The sequence below is a fragment of the Sparus aurata genome, chromosome 15 (assembly GCF_900880675.1).
Source record: "Sparus aurata chromosome 15, fSpaAur1.1, whole genome shotgun sequence".
NCBI classification, from domain to species: domain Eukaryota; kingdom Metazoa; phylum Chordata; class Actinopteri; order Spariformes; family Sparidae; genus Sparus; species Sparus aurata.
The window spans coordinates 19,969,862-19,989,655 of record NC_044201.1 but is presented as its reverse complement, the minus strand read 5'-3'; the positions used below and the strand labels follow the sequence as shown (position 1 = coordinate 19,989,655).

Genomic DNA, 19,794 nt, shown 5'->3' with positions numbered 1-19,794 from the left:
GCTTGGCCACCCTCTCAACCTACCTCCACCACCATCCCCTCCACCTCACAGTATGAAGATCAGCTTATAAACATGTCATGTGAATGTGTGAGGACACGGTATTGAAATGTCAGTATTGTATGTAGTCTATGACATACAAATGGGAACGTATCAGAGGTAACAACGAAACTTGTGATATTTTTGTTTTAGTGGTAGTTAATTTAAAATTGATTATCTACATGCATCCTAATTGCCAACAGCCTGTGTTTATCATTATGAGGGAATGTATCTACTAAATGTAACAGTGTGGCACTTTTCACTTGTTTTTAATAGTTTTTATATATACCAACAAACTGTTTCTGGCTTTATTTTCTTCCTTGACGACACTAGAAAAGATCAAATAACACCAGTGCCATCCTTTAAATCACAGGAGACTTTTGTTTTTCCCATCTGCTGACCTCTGCCCGCTTCTTCTCCGGTCACTTGAACTTGTCAGCGTTTAGGATGCTGAAATGTTGAAAGACTAGAAAGGGGCCAAAATGCTTGAGGCTGCAAATAAAACTCAGTGCTAGCTGCACACCAACAAGCCTCTTTTTTTGCAGCATTACAGCAGCATTTCACATCACCTCGTACTGTATGTGCTTCCCGACAGCCCCCGAGAGCCGACTCGCGCTGTGCTGCTTAAACGCTATCGCAGCATTTTACACAGTGCACACGCATCACGTCATGAGATGTGGCACATTGAAGCACACACAGGCACACACAAACACACAAAATGATGCATTATAATAATGAAAAACGGCAAGTGCAGGACCCTGAGGCTCTACTTAATTAGTGTGTGTGTGTGTGTGTGTGTGTGTGTGTGTGTGTGTGTCTATGTTGGTGGAAAGAACAGTGCAACCATAAAGATATTTTCAATCAGATACAGTGAGAGATACAATCTGAGTATGAGCTGGCTTTCATCAGCAAATACATACAATACTTCAACATGTGTGTCTTCTGCAAAGCTGTTTTTCCCTTCATTCAAACAAAAGCAGGTATGCAATGCTGTCAGATCTAAACAACAACTAAACAAACAAATAACCTTCAAACTTTGCGTTGTTTCCCTTCTAACACAATCATACAGTCTAATATATGAACATAAAGATATAAGTAGATGGTAAAGCGGTAAACATCCGGTTAACAGTGACCAACTCCAAACATAACATGCTTAATCACGGCGTGTTTCTGCCTGATTCAGTCCTTTTGTCAGCTGTCATAAGGTGTTAATGGTTTTAGGGCTTCAGTGACACAGCACAGGACTGAAGAGTGCCTCAGTTTAATAATGTAACACTCCTTCCCCAATTAAAATGTGCCAATTATCTCGAGACCCTGTGATAGCTCTCCAGCAAACGCTCCTCATTACAGTCCCAACATTTATGAATTCACAAACAAGCATATTATTATGCCGCTCGTTCCAAACTCGTCTTTTATTCACTGTCACTGTACAAAACAACAACCAGTGAGCAGGATCTGATGTACACTGGTTGATAAATGGGCTGGAGTGCCGGTGTGGACACCTAATAACCTGTCAGTCACCTTAGAAAAGATCATCTCTGGGATTTTAAATCCCAATTTAGTGGGAAGAGTCGAGCACACAGAGCAATTTCCAATTTGTTAGCACTGGAATGAATTTATTTTTGTCTATAATTACCTAAGACGTGTGTCAAACCTGCCGATATATCCGGCCCGCAGGATGATTGAAAGTTTTTATTAATAGTGTATAGGCCTGTGGCCCATTTCCATATTGCCTACAAAGCGCTGCAATCCACAGCAACCTCCTGCTGAAAATGTAACAGCGTTACAAAACAACAGAACAAGCCGGCTCAGCATGAGATGTTGGCATGGTCAATGAACAATCAATAAATAAAGGCTTCTGTCCACGTAGCATTTTTTTCTGAGCGCTGGCATAATTTTCCAAATGTTTCTAATACGAAGCGAGCAGCGTCCAGTGTCTTTCTTCCGAAGAATCTGCTTCTTTTGTGCAGCCACGCCGAGCTCTTGGGAGTTGAAAATGTCAGTAAAGTAACCACCCGCATCAACATATATATATCAGGATGTTGTTCATTGCACAATGCAGTTGATGTAGAATGATCAAATCATCAGCGTTTACATTAATTCCCTATAAACCTCTCTATCACTGTACAATTTGGTCTTCCACTGGTCACATGGTCACCTGGGAGAAGGAAGGTTAACTGGCAATCCATTATCAATTTCGATTATAGACTAAATGATTGAATAAACTCAAATTTTTTCCTGTGTTGTAGTTTTTTGCAACTCTCTGGTAAAACTTTAGTTGTCTTTGCAACCACAGCGCCAACAAAAATACCACTTAGATAAGCTAGAGGATGAAGCTGTCTGTTTCCACTTAACCCATGTATTTTAATCAGCGAGGCAACTTTTCAATTAAGTTTGGAGTGTCAGTGAAGTCGATGCGTTTTATGAGTCAGCATACTGTGACATTAGCCACCGCAGAGGTCAGGGTCATAATGATCATGGCGAGTCAATGATCGCAGTCGATGACGAATAATGGTTGATCAGCAGACCTGCCATCCTGCAGACATCACAGCCTCAATCAGGGGACCCAACCTAACCAGGGCGTCCGGTTGCCAAACATCCGTTAGCAGGCTTTAACAACGACTAAACGGATCAAACACATTCTAAAAAAGATTGCAGATAAATTTTTTCTCCTGATCAACTTAATCAACTATCATTCAGTACCAGCACAAACACAAAACCACTGCACTCACCTCATCGACGTTCTCGAAGGCGTTGATGACGTCGTATGGCAGGCAGGACAGCAGGTCGATAACAAACCACGTCTTCAGGTAGTTCATCCGGATCAGCTTGGGGTCTGAGATTACCTCCCCGGCGGGTCCGACAAACGTGGTGTGGAAGTTTAAAACGATGTCCACCAGGAAGATGACGTCCACAATGCTGTCCACCACCAGCCACGTCACGTTGTTCTGCTTCGTCTTGAAGGAGACGTTGTAGGGCACCATGATGGCCGTGTAGAAGGTGAGGATGAGGATGACCCAGTCCCATGTGGTCTTGAAGAGGCAGTAGTGCAGGATGATGTGAGGAGGGGTTTTGGGGGTCTCCTGCTTGTACTGAGGTAGGATATCTGAGCCCAGCTGCAGTACCTGACGAAAAACAGCGAGTCAGTTAAAACTCAGAGACAGACAAATAAACAAACGTAGCAGGAGGACAAAAATACTTCAGCCTGGAGCTCAAACTGTGTCGTCCTCATGGTGACTTATAGCTGACCTGCTTATAAGAAGTGCTGCATACGTTTTAGAAACAGAAATAAAATCACAAGTATCCTTCATACCTCAGCTAAGCGGGAGTGCTTGTGGACATTCTCTCCTTTATGAACCGTTGGCTGCAGCTGTTGTAAAACTCCTCGACTGCTTGTTAGAGCTCGAGTGAGTCGGGCAAACTTTCCCCAGCCTGAGGAGGACAAACACATACAAACTTCAACATTAGGATGTACAACTTTTCTGGTACTGGATATTTTCTAAAGCATGCTGAACAAACTTCTAGAAGTTCTGAAAAGACAGTAAATCACAAAATACTTTTTTCAGGCCTAAAAAGCCCAACAGCTTAAAAAAGCTTGTGTTGCGATAAGATGACGCCATCTGATTCACTTTATCTGGAATGTATTACATCAGAAAACCAAGTAAACTCAAGACAACCCTGAACACACAACTTGACCAGCAAGTCCTTAAATATTAACACATATTTTTGTCTTAAAAAGCATTATTTTGGAGATATTGGCTTTATTCATGTCAATGCATGTAAAGGATAAGTTCACCCAAAAAAGAAAATTGAGTCATCAGGCTCCATCTTACTCCCAGCGCACAGGGCAGAGCAAGTGTCCTTCCCAATGCAGTTGTCATTTTTACGGTCAGCACCCACGTTGTGTGATGATAATTACTCTGAATTAATGAACAGAGAGGCTGCTTTCAGTCATTTTAAACATGCACACAGCAGTGTCACTATAACAGGTGCTGTGGTACATTTAAGCAGCAAAACCAGAAGCTTATAGACTTGACAGGACAGAGGAAACTCTACAGAGAAATCAGATTAACCTCCTGAAATAGATATTTTCAGACAGGAGCTTTAAATAAGCAATGAAGCTTATCCACTGTTCCTTGTATGCAAATGCACATGTTAAGGGAGAGATACAAGCTCTTCTGGCATCGTCCGCGGTTGCAGAAGTCCCGAGATCCCAAACTGATTTGAAAAGACATCATTCACACTGTTTGTAAAGCCGAAATCTTCACTGTAGCTGCCAAGTTAAAAGTGTTAGTGCGTCCCGTCTGTGCTTTACCGTGCGTCAAGGGTGTATATAACGTGTTTTCAAAGCATCTGGGATCTCAGGCAGCGACTTGGATAATGCAAGATGAGCTTTATGGAGCAATTTCTGTGTGTTTTTTTTACTGTGAATAAATGCTTTTTCCACTACGAAACTCCACTTGACTATCAGCATGACTGTGATTTTCATTTTTTAGTGAACTTTTCCTTTAACTGATGCAACAGCCTTCAGCAGAGTGCTACCTGTTGACGCTGAAGCTGAGCTACAATCTCACTTTCATGTAATGTCCACATCCTGTTGTTGTCACTACTGTTTGTTTTAAATCACTCACTCGCACTAATCCATGTTCTATTTTGGCTGTCGTTGGCGGTTATACAGTTCAATGAATTGTTTTTTGTCGTCTGCTGATAACCGTCACGATGGGGTGCATTTTTGACTCAGTGGGTACTTGCCAGAGCAGATGCACAATGCACAGGGTCGAGCGGTGATCGCTGACACCCCGCACTGTCTCATTTTATAAAAGTTTTACATCACACATATTTCTCAGACAATGTGACAAAAATGTGAATTGATTAATTTGGGTCAGCTGATGCCCGAATATGATTTAAAAGCATCTTTTTTTGTGATTGTAATGACTCTGAAACAGAATAAACTTTCTACAACAGCTTTAGAAAAAGCATCCTTTGTGAGAAAAAACATTAAGTTGAACAAATTCAATTTGTGGACTCGAACCTTTGGAAGAATCATCTTCGATGGGCTGTTTAAAGGCTGTGATGTCACTGAACGTGCACAGAAACAGGACCACTTTCTCTTGTTCGTTCCGAATGGGAGCAATCTTCACAAAAAACCAAACAGGCGTCCCTGAAAGTATGAAAAGACAAATATTTAGCTGCTTTTTTTTAGAGGACATGACAGTGAATGCACATGAGGGAGAAATCTGAAATATCCTGGACTTTCAGAACTTTCCATGTCTCCCTGCAACACCTGCGAGGAGAAGGGAGGTCACACCTGCGAGTGGAAACAAAACACAGCACCACGTTTTTCTGGGAAAGGTTTCTCTGGTCTGGCTCTCAACTAATTAGCACATTTCTACAGAGGTAGAACTGTTCCGGGCTGCCTTTGAACTCAGCTGTATGTTAGAGAAGCTCTGAATACATTTGCATGACAAGAAGAGTGGAACTTCACATTTTCTCTCTTCGCTCGCACGTGCCATTGCTACTTACTGTTCTTCTTGTACATCAGTATCTCGAACGAGTTCATCTCATAATTCTCGAATGTTAGTCGCACTTTTTCCGTCGTGTCCTTGTCCGTGAGCTCCCCGTACATGAAGCTGGAAAACAAGAGGGGGAAATAACAATTTGAATATTTAATAGACTTCGACAAGCACCCTCGTTCTGGCACAAAAGAGTGCTGAGGACAGCTCGACGTGTGAATATCTTAACGTGTTATAGTTGCCAAGCAATCTCTGCTTACAATGTGGTATTTTGTTGCTTTTATGGCACCTTTTTATGTCACCTTATTGCACTTTTCCTCTTAAATCTAATTGTTTGTTTCCTGAATAGATCTTTTATCAAGAGTCACCGCTGAACTGTGTAGATCGGTTACTGATGGCTACTTAGAGACCTTGGAGAGGTGCTCTGACGAATTAGGCCACATTAAAAATATAGTACAAGTAAATTTAAACTCACTGAAATGCATCTTGAAACCATTAAAAGATAAATGCAGCCTGGTGTCTAATTGGCCAAACACAAAGTTGCTCTCAAAAACAAATTAAACCTGAAGATGGGTCAAGCAAGCATGAGCACATTTAACCACGCTGCAGAGACATTCATCTCACTTTGCTTGTTACCGCCACCCTCAGTGGCAGCCTGCTCCAGCATGATCTAAATATAACTCACAGTTTGTTATGAAATACAAAAGGGAAGGCTAAATTTAATGAGACTACGTTCTGACGCTGCAGAGACTTTTCCAGACCTACGCTTGATGTAATATCACTGACGACTGTCCTCTCTCTCTTTCCCTGAGCCAGGAGGAATGTGACTCTCTTCAAAGAAAATCATTCCTCAAGTGACTTTACTCATCATGCGTGAAAAAAATTCCCACAGGTTTGTCACTGTATGTTTACCGCATCCAATATGGAACAAGAAACATATACATAATTGACGAGACCGAGAACACAGTAAGAGCAGTTGAGATCGAAAAAACATCTTTGATCCGCACAGCTACAGCGAAAGAGGCTCAGATATTAAGACACTATCAGTCAGGGGGAATGAGTATATACGTTTTTATGTTTTTGAGCCCATAAAACATTCACAGAGTGTGATTGTTTGATGTTTTTGAAGATGAATCAATCAGGTTCTGGAAGATGTTTTGTGACAGAAAATAAAAAGGTGAAAGATCAAATGATTAAATTTATAGAGGGATATTCAAAGAATAATGAAAGTGGGTGGTGGCACTGGTGCCTTTTAAAACTACCAATAAAGAACCAAGTATTGGATGACTGTTTATCAAAGTACAGGCTCTAAAATCTAAAGACACGGTAGATTTTATAGCAATAAATGTTATGTATAGCATCAAATAAACCTGCCTGAAAGTGACTAAACATTACTACAGAAGCAAAAGTCAGTATGACGTGAGATTCATCTGCATGATTGAAAAAACAAGTACTCATTACTAGTACATGTAATTTAAAATCAAACTTTTTGCTGTAGCTGTAGCAACAGTTATCGTTAGCAAGTAGCTCAGTTAGCTGTGGATCTACATTAGTGACCCATTAGCTGATGGAAGTTTGCCCGCACCACACTCATCTCGGGGGTACAGTATGGAGGTGATTTACAGTGGCTATTGTGTAAACAAAGTTTACATCTTTTTACCATCGTCTTACTACAGTTATTATGCTCACCAGATCATGATCTTTATAGCAGGAGGCAGTGATTCTCATACCGCTTTTATTCACAGGGGGCGCCAGAAGCAACAAAAAAATGTTCCTTGCAGCTGCTTTCATGTTGCGGTATCACTGGTCACAATATTAATTCATTTTCATACCTTTTGTACCTTTCATACCCCCGTTTACTTTAAGCAGTATTGTCATTTTATGTATTGTATAACTGTCATTGAATTTTTTCAAATATCACATTGTCATTTCCTGAAATTTCTGGTTGATTTCCTTCATTTACAGGTTTCAAACACACTCAAATGATTATAGATCCATTTCCCTTTTCTATTCCCTCTTATTAAAAATAAGACTTCATTCCATCAAGCACCCTAAAAATAAACCTGAAACAAACCATCTCACACTCTGTTCAATATTTGTATTGGCAAGTGTTCTGAAGCTTATGCCTAGGGACCCAAGGGTCTAAATCAGTAATAGCCGCAGTGCTGGCTGTGACAAACACAATCTCCCACAACAGACGAAATCGCCCACGGTTTTAAAATCTGGCAGCACCAACTGTTTCCATGTGATCCCATTAATGTGCTGGTTACTGGCTCGCTTTTTTCACTGGCACAGTAAACACAGAGTCCAGAAACTGTTCACTCGAAGTGGAATGATGCTCGTTTTAGGAGTTCCTTTTATTCCTTGAGGGGAAAGGTTTTGGAGGGAGCACCCCGCCCACACTGTCCCTATTTGTAGTCAGTTTCAGTTGTAACAACCTGATTACATCACAGGTTTGTGTCTGAGTTATCACTTTTTATCTTTGCAAGAGAATATTTTTTTCTGACCTGCCTTAAATTACGGGAATATCATACCGTGAGTGGCATTCTCATTCACTGATTTTAACTTCCTCTGCTAAGATGCTCTGCTGAAGGGAGGCAGTCGATCCAATGTAGCCTCACAGTTGGGTCTAATATAAAGAAAGGCCCATGAGAACTACAAAACTGCGCTCCTCATTCAGTCAGCATTGACCCTGTGGAGGAACCGTATCTGTATCCACACTTTCATAAAGTGAAAATCGAAAGTTTAGTAGGTCCTTAAAGCTCAGGCTTTCTAGCAGAATGGCTTTGGGCTAGACTGAAGTGCCATACAGTTTGGTACAGACAGTCAAGCTCCCCAGAAGATGAATCCCGAATACTTTGTCAATAGCCTGAATTGACTTTTCCTGCAATCTCAAGCTGAGGTTGACATTTGTGAAATGTCTCGACAGCAACGGGAATGCCATTAAACTTTGTATGCACATTCATGTCCCACCTTTGGGATGAACTGTCAGTGTTTCCCATACATAGACTTTATTTTGCCAGGATATCCAGATATATTAACGACCACCTGAGCCTATAAGGAGACACATTCCTGCAATTTTGTACTTGTATTTCTTTTTCTGTCTAAGAGAATAACACCATCCATCATAAATTAACTACTGGACGATCTGCCCACGCTCTACACTTCCCTTCTGCTGACATTTGCACATGCTCTGCAGAGAAACAGAGTGAGAGATATTCTCTGTTATTAACCCGCCTGTTAACTCACTGATGTCATGCATAATGTAGGCCTTGTTATGCTGTTGTTCCTTACAAGCTTGAAATTGCACCTAGTTGTTTGACATGTCATGTGATACCATGTTGGTACGAACATCATTTACTTAGCACTGTGTTTGAAAGAGAGACTGAAATAAAATATTTAAAAAGTAACCACCGTTACTTTGTCAGTGGCTTCCTTGTCTCCATCCGGTGCTTGCCAGCTGCCTGATCGATATCACTCTTTTTCCAAGTGAGATGTGGAAACTTTTTCCAGCAGAAACTAAATCAGAAACACATTAGGGAATTCTTTTTATGTAAGCTTTAATGCATGTGTGGAGGGGATCTTTAACCATAACGGATTGATTCAATAGCCGTATTATTGCAGCTGTTGCCGCAAAACCAGAAGCAAGTCTCACTATTTGGTTTAAGGAATAATCGTTAAATGTTTCTGCAGCATTAACTCCTCCTCTGATCCCAATGATTGTTAAGAAAATATGCAAAGGAATCGGAAAAAAACTCGATCACATGAGCAATGATGGTACAATAGTGACAATGTGAAGTATGGTCCACTGTTTCCTTTTCAGTAAAAAGAAGACAATGTTTCATAGAAAGAATAAATATGAGCACAAACAGTAGCAAAGAGAACGACTACAGTCAATCACTACCTCAAATAAATCTCAAAATAAGGTTTCTCTGCCTGGTGGAAGGAGGTGTAAATAGAAATACACACAAATAGACACATGGGGTTGAAAATGGCTTCAACAGCAGCACAACTACAAAATTACATTCAGAAATGAGAGCTCTTTTCTTCCTGGAGGCACTTGTGGCATTAAAAAACAAACCTTGTAAAGAAAGTCACCCTCCTCTCTAACTGTACTGCAACAGCATGATTATTTTCGCTTTACCAGCCAAGCTCATCCAGATTAACAAGATAGCTGTAGCTGTAACAAGTTCTTGTAATGTTACTGGCTAATCATGCTGATCTAATACAGCAAAATAGCTGTCAAATTATTCTTCACATTTAGACACAGAGTTTGTTTTTTTTTTGGTTTTTTTGCCTACCTGCAGGTACTGCTCTTCTGCATCACCTCTGCTCTGTGGTACCCCGACAACTTGCAGAAGCCATCGTTGCTGTAGACGATGGGCCAGTCCACAATCTGAGCGTTTCCCAGGACAAAGTTGGTATCTGTTTGAGAGGGAAAGGGAAAGAAGGCAGCAAATAACTCGAGGGACTGCAGTGCACGACATCATACAAAAGCTTAAAGTATAGTTTGGGTTGGGAAAGGGGCTGAGGCATATGACGTTTTAAATGAAAGTCAAGGATTGCTGGACTCAGAAAGGAAGTAACAGTAAGACACAGACAGGGGCAAAAAATAAATATTTTGTATTGTAAAGCAAGATTTGATTGATTTATTATTTGTGTTTGTGGATAAGAAATGTGCAAACACTAATGCAGATAACAGGGAAGAAAGACCACATTTAGGCATGCCTCGGCAGTCATATCTGGCCTCTTGTTTTTAATTTCAGGTAACAATTAGAAACACTTAGTGTCAATATGTTGGGGGTTATCCCTTCATCATTGCAATTTAACACTAAAAATAAAATTTAACATTCACATAGAGCCTCTTTGTTTACTTGCAAAACATTTCTTTAAAAATGTCTTTGTCTTGTAAAGTTTCCCCTATCATTAAAAAGATCGGGTGATCCTGCCTTTAAGAGCTACTTTGAAGACACTTTAAAGATTTTCATTAGGGTCCATGATGGTCCACGGCCCATTACACACTCCACTCAGGGCGAGTGCAGCCGAAAATGTGAGCCAAACACAAAATCGTTGCTTGTGTAGAAAAACATCCAAATATTTCCTCCCTCAACTTTCTTTTTCATTTACAATTCGTAATTGCTCATTAGCAGTCATTTGCGTTGTGTTTCTGTGTGCTGGGTAACGGGGGTTTCAGAGGGGTTCGGAGGGGAAAACAACGAGTGCTTGTGTTTATAAATGGTGATTATCATGATAAAGTGCTCTTTATTGCCAGACAACGTCTACGAATACAAATAACCGCCATCATCGATTTTTTTTAAATGTCACATAATACGCAGTACATTAATTCTCATATGGCTTATTTTGCATATTCAAGTGTTGGCGCGGCCTCCAAGGAAAAGACTTATTCATGATCAAAATGTAAATAAACATACATAATAATAGAGCTGATGTATATTCTAATGACCTATTTTGTGTCCATCATATTTTAAAACCTCAGCAGTTTAATAATGTAATGTAATAATGTAATGTATAATAATAACATTTACATAATGTTACTCAGTGTCATAAAGTGTCATAATACATTAAATAAAGGGAGGATGTCTGTTTTCTTCTTTATTCTTCATTTTAACAGGCAGCCTTTTAATGAAACATGTAAACGATAGCACTGTGTTGTATTAATCATGGAAAAATGTGCAGAATTTGGCCTGAACAAAGTCAGTTTATACATCAGCAACATTAGTTTATATTAAGGTTACAACAATTAAAGACCATCAATTTTGCCCTTGATTTTTGGAAGAAAAATACAATAATAGTATTTTGATAGCATACTTTGTGAAAGACGTCAAGACAAACTAGATGTGATTACTTATTTCACACATCCGCTTTTGCTATTTGCTATTTTTCAAAAGGAGCAGATGTAATGGGTTTAGGTGGGAGCAAGAGAAATAATAACTGGGGATACAACCTTTAAAAAAATACAAATCTGTGTGACAGATCTCAAAGCTAACCCCCCGCTATGCACACAGACATAACAATATGATGACACAGGGGTGAAAGAGGAGAAGAATTAAAAACACCTGGCACAAAACAGGAACAGAAATTCTATTTTTAGACCACAAATGAGCACACACAAACCAAACAAAAAAAAATAATTCTTTGATCACATCGAAACAAAACACACTGAAATGGCAACAGAAGAGAGAGTACGACGAATGAGACGTTCCATGCCAACGTGTTATTTTACAATGATCAGATGAATGTTTATCTTGCAAGTAAAGAAGCTCAATGACTGATTGATTGATTAGCCCTGGATTTATCGATTCACTGCTGTACTACAGCAATTTTTTTTTTGTCACAAGAATCTCAACATGTTTAATTAGTCGCTTTGTAAATTAACAGCATTTGGTATAGAACATTTAGTGGTACGTTACAAAGAGAGAGAACTGTAAGGAAGAACATAAGCAGCACACCAAACTAAACTTTATAGTACCTGTCTGTCTATGTGACAGTGTCCAAACTGAAATGTTTGAAAAGAAAAAGAAGGTTAACAGATTACAGTGAAGAACACCTGTTGAATGTCAGACAAAAAAAAAAAAAGAGATGGGACGTGTCAAGCAAAAGAGAGACACGGGCGGTTACAGCAGCAACACCTCACCGTGTTGCTCAGACATGAACGGATGCTACTTGCTAAAACATGACAGTTTCTTCACAGGCAACTATTGTCTCATTCATCAAGACCTCAGACGGAAGGTTAAGATTTAGTTTACTGAAACAGCTCATCTAATCCGAATAAGTATCCCATTCAAGTATTACAGAAACAGGTGTACTTTTACTGTACTGTTAATTGATCTTTTGCGACTGGGGGGCAGATACACTCAGAAACAAGCTGACAGACACGCAGCCACATTGCCCTATCTGTTGCAGATAACACGTTAGCATACAGATCGCTTACTTACAGCCTCTACCAGATCTGAGAGAAATGTTTGTCTCTCAACCTGCTAATATATAGTAGATATATATTTCTACACTTAACATGAGTCGCTAGCTTCGTCCGTCTGCTATTCTTGCTAAGCCCCACCCTTCCCTGCATCCTTTTGGTTGACTTTGTGAGTTGGACGGTCAGGTTTAGGCAGTGAGATTGGTAAGGGTTAGGTTTCAAAGTATCACGATGAGCCGATTAGAGGCAGAGTAGGGCGGGTTAAAGCGAGAGAAGCAGTGGGATCCATGATAACAAGCGTTAGACTGGTAGCGACAGCGTACAGTAGGTTAATCAGCTGCCGGAAATTTGGCTGATGACAACAGTAAGATCGAACAACACATTAAATGTGCTCTGAAACCAAAATATTGAGCTCATCGAAGCAAAAAAAACATCTCTGGAGATCTGCAAAGCTGACAGTACAACCTGTAATCAAGTGTAGTTCATTTTTCATTACAGAAACATCATTGCAAGAACAGTAAGCACAGGTGCATTTAATAAGATGAATCAAGGGGTCCTTTATACTTCTGCATATAGTTCTATAGACCCTTTATAAACGTAAATATTCATTTACTTTCAAGGGCCTTTATCAACCAGTTCATGTAGATATGCAAAAGCACACAATCAAACGTCCTATATAACATGGAAAAATAAGAAGTGTTACTTAAAACATACCTACCCACCAAAAGTTAATGCAATCATGCCTTCTTCTTATTAATTACTTCTTTGATTGGTTTAGTTTTAGAAGGACTTCATCTTTATTTTGCATGGACTGGTTCTGGCTACTGGACTTTAAAGTGGCTATGATTTATAATTTTATATAATATCATATGACACTGTGAAAACAATGCAACAGGTCGCTCTTGGGAACTGTCAGCAGCTCTCCTTGCCTCACAGAGCTTTGAGGTGAGTTTTCTGCTAATTGTTCAGCTGTCCGACCCAGAACTGTTCTAGTTTACCGTCACTGATCTCATAGTGTTGTTTTCAGCTACAGCTGGCATCTGTTTTCACTGAAATGGCTCTAAGAGCCCATTGTACACTTCCTGCTAAGCACCAAAAGGCTGACAAACGGTGAACGTAAGGAAGCATTTCGCATCACAATAGAAATTTTATATAGGAATTGGTGGAGACCAAAAACAGAGCAAAAAGAACTTGAGTATGAACTTGAATTTACCCGTAGCCCAGAAACACGACTCCAACTGAATGACTTGGTAAATGTTTGCTAAAAGGTTTGCCATAACAACTTAAGAGGTGATAATGTGTCAATTTTGTGCATTCGCAGCTGGATTCTAGTCCCCCAAAAATGAGATCTTGAAGGTTTAAAATACTTAATGCTAGAAGTGGCATCAAGAGAAAGATTAACTTGCTGTATTTTCAGCTGCCAACATTTTCTTCACTGCTCCTCATCTTTAAACACTTCAACATCAGTGGCGTGCACAGACTTTTTGAAGGGCAGGGGCGAAAATAAGGGCACTTTAGGGCGCGTTTTGGCTCCCAAGAGGGCAGTTTATCATGTTTTAACCAGCCATGGGGGCTGTTGAGTGTGATTTGCCAACCAAGAGGGCACTTTAGTACACATTTTGGCTCCCAAGAGGGCAGTTTAGTGTGTTATGCCAACGCAGAGGGCACTTTAGCGCGCTTTTTGGCTCCCAGGAGGGCACTTTAGCGCGCATTTTTTAACAATTGGGCTACGAGGTGGGGCGACTGCCCTACCCCCCCCTTTGTGCACACCACTGTTCGACATACAAATAAACTTTACAGGATATAACAAGACTCAACAAACATGTGATTGAGGATTTCAGGGGGTCCAAGGCGTCAAATAAGCTGTCTGAGATGCCCATATCACTCACACAGGCTGCATTTCATTAGCGTTCTTGTTCCAGGTCCCTAATATTGTACATGTATGCTTACTGGCATTATTTACTGACACTACTGATAAAAATAAATGACTAAAGTCTCAAAAAAGGAATAATCTCATTGTTTGTGAACGCCCACCCACCTCTGTGTCTCTCACAAGTCACTCGCTCCACAGTTTCTCAGTGGCGTCCCACAGATTATTGTCTTGGCTCTTTTGTTTCTAGCTTCAGAGAGATTTACTGCTCGCTAATCCATGGGCCGACCCAAGGTCGTAAGAAAAACATATGCATGTGCTGTCGTTCTTAAAGGGCAGATTTTCCCTCTTTTTAAAGATATCACACACCTTAGGGAGCCAGATCCTTGCGCAGTTCATCTAAAGAAAGCCCCACTCTGGAGAGACGCATTCACCCTTTCTGAACAAGTTGTTCCTTCCTGTCATAACACGTTTTAATGTAGACATGTGCAACAGGGGCAGACTGACAGTGAGGCCAAACGAGTGCATACACAGACACACACATTGGTTCGGCACACAGCTGGGAGAACTGACCACCAGTGATTGAGAAAAAAAAAAAAACCCAAACCAAACTCAAACCACACCTCATTTTAAAAAGAAGCATTTATAGCTCAAACCAATTAGCTGCCGTGATTTCCGTTTTGTCACCGAGTGTGCCTCGCGACAGACACACACAGAGACGCTGGTTGTGTTTCACAGTTAGCTGTCTAGTGTCATAACTCTCCAGCCAGTCCTGTCACTTCATATTGATTCTAATAATTCAGAGTCCAAGGCCAAACCATTACTGACAACCATGTCCAAAAATACTGTAAGACCTCCATCAGAGTTTGGTAAGATCCAGCTTCCAGTTGTGACCAACTGTCTTCACACAGCTAGTTATAGACTACTACTAATAAGCTATTTTAAGAAAGTATTCACATTTTAGAGAAGGACCTCATCATCAACGAGATAATGAATATGTTTTGATCACTGGTTTGGACTGAGAGGTCAGGCAATGTGTGTCAAGAGTTTTAAACAAGGTTAGAGGACAGTCATGACACATTTTAATCAGGGATCCATTATAAATAATCGGCTCGATATTGGGGAATTTATAGCCAATATATAGAACCAAAAATGCAAAGTGTAATTGACTGAAAAAATGAAAATTCAGTCATTACCTTCTCACTTCCATGCTGGTGGAAAGTCAGGTGAAATTTCCCTGTTCACAAAACATTTCTGGAGCTTCACAGCAAAAACTGTGTTTTTAAGGATTCTCCTAAATTAAACTAACTGACTAAATGTAAGAAAACAATGGAAGAAAAACATAAAATGCCTCCATACAGCTCATCCGGTGTAATCCAAGTCTCCATAAGAAATGAGATTCTAATTTGATTTGAACAGACATTAAAACTTTTTTAATCACAACAGCTTCACTGTAGCTGATAAGCTAAAAGCTTTGGCGTCTGAAACGGGTGCAAAAGCTCGACCGCACCTCAACAGTGTAAATAACGTCTTTTCAGATCCATTCCTACAAGGATTATGGGGCCAATTTATAATTCTTTGGGTTGTTTTATACATTTTAAAACAAGTCCCCGTCTACTGCAGTTGTTTAGGAGAATGCTGCTGCACATAATGACTGAATTTTCATTTCTGGGTGAACATATTCTTTAAACAGCGACAGCGACAGCTACAGCTGCAGCTGCGTAGAGCCGTGCAGAAGAATGTTCCACGAGGGTTTAGAGAGTTTGAACACAACAAATCTGATTAGAGCTGTGGAATAATAAATCATCTGTCTTTGCTCACCTTGTTACCTTCAGGGGTACATAAACTTCAGGTTAGAACGTTTTTATATTATATATTTTATTATATTCAAAACATGGGAAGTCATCCATTATCTTATTGGTTTTGGTCATAAGGAGAAAGTAATTAAAGGTTATGATAAATCAATATAGCGTATCCCTAATTTTTAATCCACTTCACCACAGCCTTACTCTGCTAGTTGATGGTTCTTTGGTTGGTAATGCCTTATGTTTTTTTTTTTGAGAGATTAATGTTGTTTAGCAGTGTTGCTATCCATAAAATTAAAGATGCAAAGAGAAGAAATGAAGGCAGTAGTCTTAATGAGGTTATTCAGACTATTCAGGTTATAAACTAAGACAACAGCAACAAAAGCCCTGCAGCAGAAGGTGGGATGATGGAAAGAGATCACATTAATCACTAACACATATTTTACTCAGAATATTAACAATTTAATGGTATGAAGACAGTAGAAACCACAATAATCCAGAGGAGACGTTCATGGCTCATGTCATTTTTCAATTAAGGCTTCCAGTGACCTTATGCAATCAGTAGTAAATGTAACCTGCTGTCTCTCCACACACTCCTGCAGGGAACAGCAGCTTCAGTCGTTTTGAAAAAACATTACACCATAAAATAGAAATGTGCCACATATCTCCAATAAACAAAAACAACTTTTTAAACACACATTAACACCCAGAGCTTCATCACTAATTAGCCTCCTGTAGTTTTTTTAATTCAGTTGACTGGCTTTTTCATATATTTATTGTCGCATACCTGCCTTCTGAGACAGGCTGGCATTTTTAGTTTGAATGTTGTGAATCTTTCACCTGAACGCACCACATCAATCCTCATCCTTACCGTTCGACCGTCTGACAATATTCTCCAGAAAAGTGTTCTGAGGGGCCACAAGTCCCCTCCGGCCCCCCGCCATCCTGCAGCTTCACTCAGGCGTCTGCAGGTGAATCTTCACTCCTCCATCCGCTGCTCGTCTTCATGCTCTCTCCGGCTCTGCGTGCGCGTCTTGGAGAAGCTGTTCTTGTTTGTCTGGTCTGCTCATTAGCAGCCTCCCCCTCAGCCCGGTGCGGTGCGGCGCGGTGCGTTGGCGCCTCTTTGGTGAGACACGCACCTCAACATCCAGGAGGCGAGAGAAAAAAAAAAAAAAAAAAAAAAAAAAACAACGCATGGGCGCAGCGCGCAGGAGGGGCCGAAGCTCTGCTCCTCAGCTCGCAGCACACACAGGACCTGCAGCGCCATCTGCTGGACAAAACAATGCCTGCAAGCGGCACAAGGGACTTCAGTGGAGTGATTGAATGTTCTGCTACTTCAGCTCCAATTCAGAAAGGAATTTAGTTTTTTAATCAACTGCCATTATTATACAGTAATAACACATACATTAAAAATTAGCTGCCTAAAAAACTGAAGCATTTGAATTACATTAAAGGGCCCATTATAATCTTCAGTTTCTTACTTTTATTTTGGGTGACCGCTAGAAATCCTCTTTCCTGATACTATCCATTGCTGTAGCACCTCTATTCATTTTAGTGTCTGTCTCTTTAAGGCCGCTATCAGCTCTGATTGGTCAGCTCTCACAGGTCTGAGAAGGAAGTGCCCCCCCTAGCCCCCAGGAAGCGCGGCAGGCTTTAAAGCCTATGTTTTTGTAGTGGCCAAAGTGTCCAATCGTAGCGTCACCTGAAGCATGGCAGTGCAAAAAACACTTTTTGCCATAAGCTAACATTTTGAAAGATGCATCTGTAAAATGGTAGGGGCATTTATTTGAGCATCACAGCCAAAAAAAAAATACTTTTTTGATTGTCATAACTGGAGCGATTAGGCACAATAAGATTTTGAAAGTCTAGAAGAGCTGCACAATTCAACAATGTTATCCTCATTCAAGGTAGTTGCAGGCTAAACCGGGAGTTAGCCTCTAGTTCGCAGGCTCTATGGACCTCACCACATGGAAGATCTGTGTAATTTCATACCCGGGAAGTCGAGCTTTTTTGGCTTCAAAACGCCACTAAGGAGCTTACTTGGGAATGAATGAGGCACACCCTCAAGGCTGTGTCCAGATGTTATTTAACATCCTTGATCAGCTCTGCCTCTGTTTGTGTAACCATGGTTGTGTTGGGGGGGGCTGCGGGTGTAGTTGTGACATCACAAACTTACCGAAAGTCTGACGGCTCGTTTGAAGGCCCAGTTGGTAAAACCAATCACTCTCCCTGGAGTGATTGGTTTTGATACCTTCATTGTATTTCGATAGCAACTATAGACATGTCAAATCTCACTTTCTACAATAAGGGACCTTCACATTCTATTAGCTACATAAGTTGGTCACATTTAATGCAATTTTTGTCAATGATTATAAATTAGATAACTGGATGTGTAATTTATAACAGGAGATCTAGTAACCAATACAACATGCTTTACTTTTACGTATAATACTTGAATAATAAACTATTGAAACACACATTATGTGTAGAATTTCCCTTTAACTTTATATTTGAATAAAATATATGATTTAAGTATTAGTCTGCATTAATGTACTTGAATCAGTCTAAGGTAATTTAATCTGTTTACACTGACTCAAGTGTGACACTTTAAATTGAACAAATGTAATATAATAAGAATGTAGCTTACATATAGGCTAGTTAAAATTCTTTTTTTTTTGTGAACTGTGGTTTCTAAAATATATTGTGAAGGATTAAACTAGTGGTTTCCAACCTCTTTGGCTTGTGACTGCTTACGAAATTTTAAAAAAGCAGCAGTTTGGGGACTTTGTCATGTTTAATTAATGAACCTCTCACATATTTAGTTTGGTTTAAAGAACAGCTCGGGTTGTCCAACATTTGACAAGAAGATAAATTAGTAGACAACAGTACAAAATATATATATATATTTTAATTTGTGTGGCAGAGCTTTGTTTTCCCTCCTCTTCTGCCCCACTAATTGTCCCACAGCCCCTCAGATGTATCCTGTGACCTTTTTAACAGTAAAATGCTGCCAGTGTTGTACCAAATAAAAGTCATATTCGAGTAAGAGTAAAGATATTGTGTTAAAATATCACTTCACAGTCAAAGTCACACATATAAACAGTACTTGAGTAGCCACATTTATCAAATAATGTAGTGTAGTGTGCTGACAAAGTTTAAACAAGAATCCAGGCTTGTAATATTTAGCAGATTAAAACAGAGGGCCGTGTCCAAACTGTTTATTTCAGTGTGAAAACATTTGGGAAAGCTTCCTGCAGTCGACCCTGGGGGGTGGTGGATAGTTAGTGTTTCATGGATTAATCGCTTAGAGTCAGGCTCCTGAAATGGTGTGTCCCAGAGGAGCAGCAGTACCGAGGCATGCAGATCTTTTTTTTTCTTTCCTGTTATAACAGTAGAATCGCCCCTTTCCTCGACAGCATTTTCCTGAACCAGCTCATTAATCCTGTTCAATTATTTTCAAACCCTGCAGTGCTCCTACGAAGATGGACCTCAAAATAACGCTTCTGGTGGCACAATTTCCATTTAAATTAAACAAATGGACAGCACAAAGGTCAGGTGGAAAGGTTTCTCGCACCAGTGGTCTGCTGCTTTTCCTTCCTCTCAGTTTGTCCACCTGTTCTGACAGGTGTAAAG

At 40.1% G+C, this 19,794-nt stretch overlaps 1 protein-coding gene across 2 annotated transcripts in view; it reads right to left on the bottom strand.

The window, feature by feature from the left end:
- The window catches only part of kcnh1a (potassium voltage-gated channel, subfamily H (eag-related), member 1a), a 43,891-nt gene extending 26,565 nt beyond the window's left edge, over nucleotides 1-17,326 (bottom strand). Inside the window, exons 1-7 of one of the 2 annotated variants that reach the window (XM_030442484.1) lie at nucleotides 17,033-17,326; nucleotides 12,040-12,066; nucleotides 9,851-9,974; nucleotides 5,560-5,666; nucleotides 5,069-5,197; nucleotides 3,350-3,468; nucleotides 2,769-3,161 (exon numbers count right to left, since the gene is read on the bottom strand). In XM_030442484.1, the coding sequence (XP_030298344.1) occupies nucleotides 2,769-3,161; nucleotides 3,350-3,468; nucleotides 5,069-5,197; nucleotides 5,560-5,666; nucleotides 9,851-9,974; nucleotides 12,040-12,066; nucleotides 17,033-17,105 (972 nt within the window). In that variant the 5' untranslated portion in view covers nucleotides 17,106-17,326. The remainder of the gene's footprint in view (nucleotides 1-2,768; nucleotides 3,162-3,349; nucleotides 3,469-5,068; nucleotides 5,198-5,559; nucleotides 5,667-9,850; nucleotides 9,975-12,039; nucleotides 12,067-17,032) is intronic. The other variant, XM_030442485.1, reaches the window with a different exon arrangement.
- Between the last annotated feature and the right edge of the window lie 2,468 nt (nucleotides 17,327-19,794).